This window comes from Rhipicephalus microplus, chromosome 2, assembly GCF_043290135.1.
Source record: "Rhipicephalus microplus isolate Deutch F79 chromosome 2, USDA_Rmic, whole genome shotgun sequence".
Lineage (NCBI taxonomy): Eukaryota > Metazoa > Arthropoda > Arachnida > Ixodida > Ixodidae > Rhipicephalus > Rhipicephalus microplus.
This window is the reverse complement of record NC_134701.1, coordinates 297,065,084-297,077,757: the sequence shown is the minus strand read 5'-3', so window position 1 is coordinate 297,077,757 and position 12,674 is coordinate 297,065,084. Positions and strand designations below refer to the sequence as shown.

Here is a 12,674-nt window from a genome sequence, read left to right as displayed (position 1 = left end):
CTCAGCAAGTTTAGACCAATCATATACAGCTAACGACAACTTCGAAAGGAAGCAATGAGGGGTCGTTTCTTGTTTTATTCGCCAACATTTTTTGAAAGAAAAACTTTATTTACTTCGTTTGTGTTTTCGTACTTATAAAGGTGCCTGGGCGCCCTTCAATAGTTGCCAATACAAATGATTGTAAATAATTCACTACGCTGCCAGCACTAGAAATTATACACTTTTGAAATATAAAAGTTATAAGAAGTTGATAATAAGAGTGATATAATAATAGCAATTATGATAATAATTGCAAGCACCAGAAGCACTTTACTATTAGCAAACAAGAGAAATTCTAATCCACAGAAGCCTGAATATATGCAAGAAAGTATAATAATTTAATAGGATATTATAGGTGCAATATTCATTCAAAACATATGGTTGATTCCTTCGTTATATAAATCTGTAAAACACAAAAATAGAATGTGCTTTTACAGAGGTAATTGAATATTTACTGTACGCTGATAAAGGAGGATTCGCAGGAAGTATTTTTCATGTTTGGCAGCTATAGCAGTGTTCAGCGTGGATGTATCCTCGTTGACGCTTTGTACATCTCCACCCCGACGACTAACATTTATCGTGAATTGAATAAACATTGAATTAACCGCCTAAGCATAATCAGAGAATTACGCGTGATAGAAGGATGAGCGTCACAAATGGGACGCAGAAATGGGGCTAAAGGTGCCATTCTTCGGCCTGTGTGATTGAACTTTGTAGTGAAAGCGCTAAGCGCGTCGTGTCACAACTGTAGCCCGGCCGCGATGTTTCTCGAGGATCGCGTACAGAAGAAAGCACCGCGCTATTACGTACACACGAGCCAGGTGCGGGTCGCAGGGCTCTTTCTGATTTCGACGGATGCTATGAGACAAACGCTTGAGCTACAGTGCCTTGAAATATACTGCCTAGTGTGCTGAGCGTGTGCATTCCGTACGAGAGAGGGTGGCCACGCATGTGATGACTGCACTCAGGTACCACAAGTGGCGCTGCGTGTCGAGAGGGTGCACGAACACGCGAAATTCATCTCGCCCTGTTGCTGCCAGAGTCCTCACCGCGTTTAAAATCAGTGTGTTACAGCTACCATCTGATTTACTGTGAAGTTCTACGGCGTCATATGTACACTGCAACACCCTGAGGATTAAAAGCTAAGCGGCAATGCAAAGAAAGGACGTGTATTGTGCCGCCGTGTCAAAAAAGTTATCGGTCGAACAAGGAAAAGGCGTCTTGTTCCCCGCACAAACGGATCCAGAGCGGTTTCCTGAATGAAAAAGTAAGATCAAGAGAGCAGACAGAAGACTGAATCCGAAGGCTGTCGTATGAGAAAAGCATTCTCAGAGTGACTCCATCGAACTATCTTTTCGGATTAGGGTGAACGGCGTCGGGAACAAAATCGCCGTTTAGGCATAATTTCAAATATCAATATTTATCTGAAAAACTGAAAATATCCTTTCAAATTTCATTCAAACAGTGTTTCTCCCATTTCAACGTCGCACTCCCTTTCCAACAACGTTTTGGGTATCATATGCGGCGAGTGTCAGATTGTTCATTGGCATGTTATCATTCTTTGTTTTGACTCGAATCCTAATGGAATGCAGGCTAAGAGGTGAAGGTTTTTGGGTCTTCTATGATAATTCTTGCTCAGGCTCAAGAAGAAAGCACGTTTTTAAAAATAAATCTGGTGGTTATACTGTCAATGCTTTTTGAAATTAATTTCTTTGCGTACAGCAACCACTTTCAGCATCTATCTATCTATCTATCTATCTATCTATCTATCTATCTATCTATCTATCTATCTATCTATCTATCTATCTATCTATCTATCTATCTATCTATCTATCTATCTATCTATCTATCTATCTATCTATCTATCTATCTATCTATCTATCTATCTATCTATCTATCTATCTATCTATCTATCTATCTATCTATCAAATCGCCTACATCTGGGTGCCCTCACGATCAACCCCTTAACTTAGGGTAATCCAAAATTAGTGTGGGCGCGTAAAATGGTTTCATGAATATGACTCTCTGGTCCTGAGATGAATGATTTCACAATCCCGTCACGTACGCTATGAAACCTTTCTCGCCACACCTCTTTTTAGCGCGTGAGCGTTAAGCTGGCATTGGCAACATTGACCATACGAATGAAAATAACAAACGTTTGTGTCCTAGCAGAGGAATCGAAGGCAAGTAATCTGCATGGAAACCGAGTATTCTACTACACAGTCATACCAGTTCTTCGAAATAATTTGCAAGAAGAGCCAAATATTCGTGAAACGCCAATGCTGGTTCCAGTGTTGACTATCCGATTTCTCGGATATATTTAGCGCCCCTCCATACTGTTTCCCTTAAGAAAAAATTACAAGAGTCACCTTGCATAGCATTGATTCCCAAGTTACGTGGGATCTGCCTGTATTTTTTTCGTTTTTTTCTTTGCGGGCCGTAGCGGATGGCGATATGTATGTCACGAAATAATCCTCATTTGGTATTGCAAAGTGCCAGTACTGTGAAAACAATCGAGTAGTTCTTATAAAGCATTATGTAAATAACACTCCGAAAATTGATTGATTGATTGATTGATTGATATGTGGGGTTTAACGTCCCAAAACCACCATATGAATATGAGAGACGCCGTAGTGGAAGGCTCCGGAAATTTCGACCACCTGGGGTTCTTTAACGTGCACCCAATTTGAATATGAGCTATAGATTCGCCTCTTGGGGCCGTGAATACGCAGATGCTGTGCTGTGGCGTATCCGGGCCGGCCGATTACGCGGAGAGCGTGTGGAAGGTGGAGGGCATCGGCCGTGGCGACAACGTGAGCAAGACGTGCTGCCGGCTTCGTGACGAGCCGGACGCACACAAGAACCCGCAGCCTCTCAATGAGACCCTGTGCCAGAATGGAGATGACAGACACAGCAAGGTACGCTCCCACCCACACTGGCCCGGCGCGCGAGCCCGACTTGCGGGATATGACATGGTGTGCCAAGGATGGTTTGCACGAGTGACATCGGCGAGCTTGTTTGAGCGAAAATGCACTCAGGGTGCTTTCGGCATGTCGATTCCAAAAGATGACGTGTTTGGACACCCACTTCTCGAGTTTGGTCGCTTCCGCCATGACACGATGAGAGCGCGCGGTTGCAGCGTTATAAAAATGGTTACATAAATTAGCACATACGCATCTGCGGCATAGTTTTCAAAGGATTGTCACGTGCGAAAGCGTCAGCGCCATGACACTGTCATCGAAGTGCAATGATGCGAGCGGGATTGTCGGGTTACCTTCTTGCAAACTCAACATTGCAGACCCTATAGGCGTGCTCGTGGGCGCTTCTCTTCGTCAGGGACACTTTTTCGTTTCACTGGAACATGAACATTTCGATCCTTTCTCGAAAGCAATAATTTAAGGATACACACGCAGCACTCTCGTGCAGCACGTTTTGCTTCTATCGAATATTGCAGATAAATATGCGGATGTCTTATCAGCAGGGGAGCTCGCATCATGGCGGCTATGAGTGGTACGTCGTGTGCGCCGTGAAACTGAATGCAATACGTGTTAGCCATGTAGTGATGAAACCTGTACTTCTTATAAAATAATGGTGCCGCTCATTAGCGATGAGACGTGAGCACTGCTTCTCGGCAAGAGCAAACGCTGTGGGCGTACCCGATCTTCACCACAGGCGTTCTTTATAAAGGTGATTGACGGGTCATCTCGGATACAAGCTTGTTGATTTCTAAAAGGCTACTGATGAACTCGTGGCGATTGCCAACCGTTTCATGCAGTGGAGGCTAAGCAGCATCTTCTATGCACATAAAACAGTTTAGTCAACTTGTCCTGCTTTGCAAGGCTGGAGCCACAGAGGAGCGCGCGATCAGCTAGATTTTTCAAGGTTTTATTGTGGCACGTCTACTCAGTGTGCTTGGTCTGCTCCAAAGTGACGACTGCGTAAGACTGGTTTCAGTGTTGAGGTTAATAATGAGCCTGGGCTTAATAAACAAGATTGAAAAGTTTTCGGCTGATCGGTGAATTTTTATTGAACATGGCATTGATTGGGTTGGTTGTAATGAACGTGGTGGATATTAGCACAAGGCATAATAATATGGTGTAGAAGAAAACGCTGACGAAACTGGTGAGCAGCTGGAGACATGTTGATTGATTGATTGATTGATATATGGTGTCTAACGTCCCAAAACCACCATATGGTTATGAGAAACGCCGTAGTGAAGGGCTCCGGAAATTTCGACCACCTAGGGTTCTTTAACGTGCACCCAAATCTGAGCACACGAGCCTACAACATTTCCGCCTCCATCGGAAATGCAGCTGCTCCAGCCGGGATTTAATCCCTCGACCTGTGAGCCTGCAGCCGAGTACCTTAGCCACTAGACCACCGTGGTGGGGCAGCTTGAGACATGTGTTAAAGAAGAAATTCTGACGAACATACTCAAGCTCGATAATGTTAAGAAGAAATTCTGACGAACATACTCAAGTTCGATAATGTTAAGATAGAAATAATCCATAGAATAGGTAAACCTAGTAAAAAACCGAGGCCGATCATTTTGAGGTTGCTTGACTCCCACGCCATAGTCTTGAAAAACTGTCTTAAGCTAATTACAGAATAGGGGAATACTTCAGAGCTCCCGTACGTGACATTAGAAGTACACTTCGCTAAAGAGTATAGGGTATCTCTGGTTGTTGGCAAATTGCGATTAAATGGAGAGTTTTGTCACTGGGGAGATGCTAAAAATAAGGCAGACCCTTCTAACGATGGATCCACCCATCCGATAAACCAGTAAAACGCTGCATCGAGGCAAAGCACATGACGAGAGAAGTAAGCTTCACCAGTTGAAATGCTCACCGCAATTGTCAAGAAAATGGATGCTAATGAATCAATGCTTCTGTGCCTCAAACTCGACTTCACTGCTATAACAGAGACGTGGCTTACGAGTCAGTTAGTCAACAAACTTTATTCTGCCCCGCCGCGGTGGTCTAGTGGCTAAGGTACTCGGCTGCTGACCCGCAGGGCGTGGGTTCGAATCCCGGCTGCGGCGGCTGCATTTCCGATGGAGGCGGAAATGTTGTAGGCCCGTGTGCTCAGATTTGGGTGCACGTTAAAGAACCCCAGGTGGTCTAAATTTCCGGAGCCCTCCACTACGGCGTCTCTCATAATCATATAGTGGTTTTGGGACGTTAAACCCCACATATCAATCAATCATCAACAAACTTTATTCTGAAATTGTCCTGAGGAGCCGATGCCCCTTGTAAGAAAGGAGGTGTCGGGACATGCCACCACGTCCGTGACTGTGGCGACCTTGGGTAGCGTGGTCCCGGCTGGAGCCGTCCGAGTGCCGAGAGAAGACGAGTCGAGGAGCCGGCGTAGATGAGAAAAAAACGTTTATGTACAATATTTACATGTTGAGAGTAGCGTAGAACAGCATGGAACAGGTGAAGCACACCCGAACGTCTCTGTGCTCGTGTTTTTCTACACTGCCTTCCCAGGATTCACTGCGAGGTAAGACAAGTCAGTTCAGGTCCCTCCAATAGGATTGTCCTCCTCCACTCCGAGCTTCTGCAGACTAGTGCGCCAAACCAGTTTCTAGAAAAGTGCAAGGACACGCACACCCGGGGGCACAGGGAAGAGCAATACGGCACCACTGGCTCAGCTAGCTCCTTGCAAGCCCCGAACACAATGCACCAAGGCGCGGTCGCTGGCCCAGGAATGTAGAAAGCGTGCTCTTGGCGCAAGTCCAGATGCGAGGCCCATTGTTCGGTGCACCACCCAAAGGAGGAGGCGGAAGCATAGGCTTCAAAGGTCCCTCCGGGTAGTCAGGTTGAAAGGGTTTTTAGGTTCCTGGCCCCAGCAGACTCACCGCACCACCATTGTAATTTTAAGCCGCCCTGGAATGTCGCTTCCGGCATAACAGCAAATTTTAAGCCGCCCTGGAATGTCGCTCCCAGCATAACAGCACCCCCGCCACCAAACGATGCATCACGAGGACGAGCTGCCACACGTGGCTCGGCTGAATTGATGCGGTCGGACACCTGGCTTCTTCCTGGTTCTCGTTGCGAAGCCCTCCGGACCGCCATCGTCTCCGCAGGCATTCCCCACGATCAAGCCTCTTGCACAGACTCGGCCATCCTGTGGATACGACGAACTCGACAAGACAACCATTGTGAGACCACACCTAACGCTGCAAGCGCCTTCAGCACACCCCTCGCAATGCCAAACCAGATGTAATACTAAACCAGACAAAAGAAAACCTGATGATTCATTTCGGCACTCAACTTCAACAGGGAGAAGTGCGTATCACATGGCGACAAGCCAAAACAGACCTCAATTTCGGTTGTTGCTACAACAACAACGTCGAGAGGATACAATAATTACAATTGCGCTATAGCTACTCGGGGAAGAGAAGTGAGCAATCAAGGAAGCCAATGGAAACTCTCACGTTTCACTAATCCTCCTGAACACTCTCGCTGAGTGGTAACACACTGTGCATGATACACACACAGACAAAAATATCTGAAAAGCGTAAGCACATAAAAAAATACGTAGCAGTACATTATTTTTTTCCTGAGAATGCTGCCACAGCTCAGAAGGAACGACTAAGACCATCGGAATTAGCATGCAGTTTGCCCTTCTTATAGGGAATTTCAAAATTGTGTTGCTGAGCTGACATGCTCCAGCGGAGGAGACGGCCATCCTTTGAGGACATTTTGTTGAGCCAAGTTAAAGGGCCATGATCGATTTCTACGACGAAGCGCGACCCGGGGACGTAGCATGCCAATCGATGAATTGGCTATACAAGACAAGCACATTCCTTCTCGGAAGTGCTGTTGCTGTACACTTGCTCCCTGCTACTGAGTTTACGACTCAAGTACAAGACTGGCCGTTCGTTCCCTTCAATATCTTCATGGCACAGTACTGCCCCCAGGCCACGGTCACTGGGGTCACACTGGATGACGAAGCCTTTTGTGAAATCGGGTGCCATGAGCACACGTCCTTCACTCTATGCCTGTTTTGGCTTTTGACTAACCTCCCTGTCCTTCCTCATTTATCCCTCCTCCTCCCTTAGCTTTTGAAACGCGAGTTCTTTCTTGGTATCTCATACGACGTTCACAGGTTCCGTTTTTTCGGAGGACGTCAGTTAGAGCACTAGCCAGATTAGAGTAATCTTTTATTTAATGTTGATAATACCCAGCTAAGCCTAGAAACGGCCGCACCGCGGTCTTCGTAGACGGACGGCGGTAGTTAACTACAGCGGCTACCTTCAGCTCCGACGGCCTCCGTTGGCCGCGCCCGACAACATGTCCCAAATAGCTGACTTCAGAGCGACCAAAATGAGTTTTTTCCACCCGTACTGTGAGCCCTGCCTCCTGCAATCTTTCCAGCACGATCTGAAGATGTTTGATGTGTTCTTCCTAGGTATTGGAGAACACAGCTACATCATTCAGGTAGGGAAGCGCGAAGTCTGACAGCCCATGTAAAACTCTATCCATTAGGGCAGAAAAACAATACGGAGCGTTCTTCAAGCCAAACCTTAATACTACCGGACGAAATGTTCCCATGGGGGAAATGAAAGCAGCGTAGCGGCTCGTGCACTCGGTTAAAGGGACTTGTCAATAACCTCTAACAATGTCTAAAGTAGAAATGTACATCCAGTTAGATACAGTCTCCACCCTTTCTTCCAAGTTCGGTATGGGGTATGTCTGGTCTACTGTTATTGCATTTAACCATTTTGCGCACTCGGCAGCAGTACAGACATCATCGAGGCAACGCAGCGAATTTTAAAAGCGTACCTTGTACATTGCAGAAAACTGCGGTATCACAATCGACGCCTGTTGGAGCACGCGCCGAAGAACGGGAACAAGCTGTTGGTCAAGCGGAGGCCCAGAGAGAGTCCCCTGATGAACAAGCACCTTCGCTTCCATAAAAGAACGTCTGCTGCACGGTTCTACGGCATTTGCGCACTCGCCAGCAGTAGAGACATCATACAAGCAACGCAGCGAATTTTAAAAGCGTACCTTGTACATTGCAGTAAACTGCGGTATCACAATCGACGCCTGTTGGAGCACGCGCCGAAGAACGGGAACAAGCTATTGGTCAAGCGGAGGCCCAGAGAGAGTCCCCTGGTGGACAAGCACCTTCGCTTCCATAAAAGGAGGTCTGCTGCATGGTTTTACGGCACTTGCGCACTCGGCAGCAGTAGAGACATCATTGAGGCAACGCAGCGAATTTTAAAAGCGTACCTTTTACATTGCAGGTTGGTTACTTTTGATTTTCCTAGCATCTGATACGAATCTATTAGTTTATGGTTTCTTCTGCTGAGTGGGTGGAGTGCTTTTCGCTTGAGTGTCAACATGGGTGACCCGTGTCGTGATTGTAACGACAAGATAAGCGACAGTGATTTGTGGCTAATGTGCTCTGAATGCAGGTGTTATTACCACGTTGGTACATGCTCAGGGGTAACAGCAAATGCCTACAAAAAAAATCGGCAGCGGCAAAAAAATCATGGGTATGCGCACTTTGCAAATCGATGGCTCATGCTGAAAGTCGTTCAGAGGGTCAAATTCGTGGTTCAGAAACGAAATTTGCCTCTGAGGTAGGAGAAATCCACCGCAAACTAAATGAATTACTAACAATCAAATCAAAGGTTGATGCTTTGCAAAAAATTAAAACAACTGTTCAGAACATCGAAGAGTCGGCAAAGGTTATGTCGAATAAATATGATGAAGCTATGGCGAAACTGAAGCACCAGTCGAATGACCTTTTGGACCTCAAAAAACGAGTCGGGAAACTCGAGACTGAGGCTAAAGAAAAAGAAGTGGATAAGCTCAAACACGAAATCAACGAGTTAGATCAGTATAGCAGACGCCTTAACCTCGAAGTGCTCGGACTGTCCCAATTCACTGATGAAATCCTCCTAGAAAAGCTAAACAAATTAACATGTGATCTTGAGCTTTCACCAGTTTCTCAGAGTGACGTCGAGGCTGTGCACCGTATGCCATCGAAGAAAGACAAAAAAAGTGATAAACCTGATATTTCGATAGTCAGCTTCTCGTCTCGCCTTACGAAAGAAAGATGGCTTAAAAAAAGAGCGACTTAAGAGAAACAAATTTAAACATTTTCTTCAATGAAAACCTCACAGCGTACAACAAAGCACTTTTCTGGAAAATGAAATCGAAGGCAACTGAAGAAGAATATCAGTTTACATGGCACCGAAACGGAAAGCTTTTTGTGCGCCACACCCCGCGTGACCAAGTAATTAGAATCGTATCGGAGCAAGATATCGAAAAAATTCGCTATACTGAATGATGTCGGCCCACACCGGATCAGCAAGTCACTATGGCGCATGGAAAGAAATACCTTTACTACGACGCATATTCCTTTGAGCAACTAAACTCTTTTCACGATAAAGACCAGTTATCGTTACTTCATGATTCGCAAAGCTTACGAAATAAAAAAGAAGCCGTTGACATACTGCTCGACCTCTTAAAACATAAGTTTGATTTCTTAGCTTTCACTGAGACTTGGTTCACGAGCTTTGAAGACGCTGTATCCTTTACAGGCTACAATTGCGTCACAACCTGTAGAAAGAACAAGCGAGGTGGTCGTGTGACAATTTATATCCACGATAGCCTTAAATTTGTTCTCATCAATGAATATACAGTTACAACTTGTGATTTTGAATCAGTGATGGTGAGATCGGCTAATTTTTTCCAAGTAGTAATATATAGGCCTCCTTCCGGAACTGTGTCAGCCTCCTTATACTTTGTTCGGGAGTTATTAGAATTTTGTGAACGACAAAATGCACGAGTGATCGTAACGGGTGAATTCAACATTGACATGTTGGCTACCTCTGCTAACAAGCAAAACCTTCTTGACACAATGCTCTGTTTTGGCTATGAGAACAAAATTTATGGGCCTACTCGGATGACAGAAGTACCTGAAACCCTTCTTGACTTGTGCTTCACCAACTTTAAAAATGAAATATGTGCTAGAGTTCTTATACCTAATGTTAGTGACCACTTTTCGATTTTTGCATTCACAAAGTCACATAAAACAAAGTGTAAGAAACCCAACCCTACTTATTACAGAAAAATTACCACAAAGAAAATTCAAAACTTTCAAAGATTAGTTGCTGCGGCAGCTTTCAGTGAAGTATTACAAATCAAAGAACCTGTACGAGCTTACGAAACGTTTGCGTTGAAAATAACACAGCTCTATGATCAGGTACTTCCTATAGTACTGCTCAAAACGAACATAAAAGCTAGGAAATCCTGAACAGATGTGTCACTTCTAAAGAGAATAAAAGAAAGGGATAACATATTTCACACTTTCATTAAACCAAAGCAAATCGACTACTTATGGCAGTTTAAACAGTTTAGAAATAAATTAGGGTCTGATATAAAGCGGGCACGCATACAATATTATGAACGTAAGTTTTCTGCTATTGCAAATGACCAGAAGGCAGTTTGGAATACCATGAACGGTCTTTCATCTTCATCAAGAAAAAAAACCATCACCAAGCTTACGATAGAAGGCAAGCCTTGTTCCGGTATATCACTCGCTGATAAGTTCAACCGTCATTTTTTTGAAGTCGGGTGCTTGTGAAACCTCCGCTAATAATGAAGTAGACTGTGAACCAAGAACGTACATTACAAAATGTCTTACAAAATCACTTTTTTGGCCCCCACTGATGAATCTGAAGTACATTATTTCATTATAAATTTGCCTAACAACTCTGCGGCAGATGTTGACGGTGTAAAAGCAGGGCCATTAAAAGCAGTCTCACAGTATATTAGTCTGCCCCTCTCACACTTATGTAATTTGATTTTAGGCACCGGAATATTTCCTGATAAGTTAAAGATAGCCAGGGTCTCGATCATTCACAAAGATGGCAATGAAAATGATTTAAATAAATATAGACCTATATCTATACGGCAGTACGGTTTTCAGAAGAAGAAAAAAGTACAGAGGGGGCTTTGCTGTCTATCAAGGACAAAATAATAGATAGTTTTGAGCAAAGATCTTATACGCTTGGAATATTTCTTGATTTTGAAAAGGCATTCGATTTGATCAAACATTAAATACTCCTGGTGAAATTAAACCAATACGGCATAAGGGGTGTCTCACTCAAATTATTAGACAGTTAATTAACAAATCGATTTCAGTATTGTGATACGCATCATGTAGTATCTAAAATGGATAAAATTAAGTACGGCGTCCCTCAAGGATCTATATTAGGCCCGCTCCTGTTCCTCTTATTTATCAATGTTATTGTTATTATACCACTAACCCCGGACATGGTTCTATACGCAGATGACACGACATTTTTTTTTTCTCTGGCAAAGACATCAACAGCTTAGAGAAGCAAGCAAACAAATGGCTTAAGCACTTATAAATATGATTCATAGCAAATAAGATAGAGCTAAACACCAAAAAAAACAAAATATGTTATTTTTCGCCAAAAAAATAAAACTATAACTCATGACATCCAAGTGAAGTTTCGAGGGGAATCGATTGAGCGGGTCGCATCCCAAAAGTTTCTCGGTATCATTTTTCATGAAACACTCGACTGGACATATCACATAAACAAAGTTCGCACCGATCTTTCGCGCTCAATTGGTGTAATTTGGAAAATCAGATGTTTTTGCCAATTTGGATAACGAAGCAACTGTACTATTCCTTAGTCTACTCGCGTATAAATTGCTGTTTATTATTATGGGGTAACACTACAAACACAAACAAAGAATGTGTTTATAAACTACAGAAAAAAATAGTTAGGATAAGTGAAGGGGTTCGACCTAGAACACATTGCACTTTACTTTTCAACAAACACGACATAATAAAGTTTGAAAACATCCTAAATAAAAAAATAGCCATGATCATATGGGATCAATTGAAATCGGATTCAATCGCTTTTCATGATGCATATTCGCAAAGACAACATACATACTGCTTTAGACGCATAACATACCGCCGCGAAAGAATAAGGACTAACTAGGGCTCGCAAAAGCTAGCGCATGTGATCCCTAAACTATTAAATGCACATCCCGCAATTGCCACCATAGTGCAAGAGAGCCACTCATTAATTGCATTTAAAAAAAGTTACACACATATCTAGTAGGGCTCCAAGAATAATTTTTCTCTTTCTGCGGTATCACACAGGTTGTATTTATAATTGAAGTGTATACACTCGTGACATTTTCATTAATGAGTTCTAATAAATTGGTTTGGTATTTAATAAATTTGGTTTTTTTCACATTATCCTTGCTTTGTTTGCTATAAACTCAGTCTTGTAGACAGGTCTGCACTTAATAAAAGGTTCATCTAACGTTTTTTTATAAGTTCTTATAAAAAATTTGTAAATGCGGCTGCTTCTTTGTTAAAACATTAAAATTATGTGTACATTACTGCTTTTTTGCGCTTTATAGTCTGGGACGGGTTACGGCGCCTTGTCAGGCATTTATTTGCCTTTTGGCCAACCCTGCCCCTTACTTGTGTCCACTGTACTTTGTGTACTGTACTTCGTATAATTATATAATAAAAAGAGAGCCTACGATAATCCACGCAGGGCCTTTGGTGTTCGCCCGGCACGTCTACGAGGATTAGTGGTGAGGTGTAGTCACACTGGCAGGGAA

At 43.6% G+C, this 12,674-nt stretch overlaps 1 protein-coding gene across 1 annotated transcript in view; it reads left to right on the top strand.

Moving 5' to 3' along the window:
- LOC142795486 (CD151 antigen-like) overlaps positions 1–7,505 on the top strand; it is a 60,708-nt gene extending 53,203 nt beyond the window's left edge. The window contains exons 4-5 of the mRNA XM_075886064.1: positions 2,772–2,957; positions 7,422–7,505. Coding sequence (XP_075742179.1) covers positions 2,772–2,957; positions 7,422–7,505 — 270 coding nt within the window. The remainder of the gene's footprint in view (positions 1–2,771; positions 2,958–7,421) is intronic.
- Positions 7,506–12,674: the final 5,169 nt, after the last annotated feature.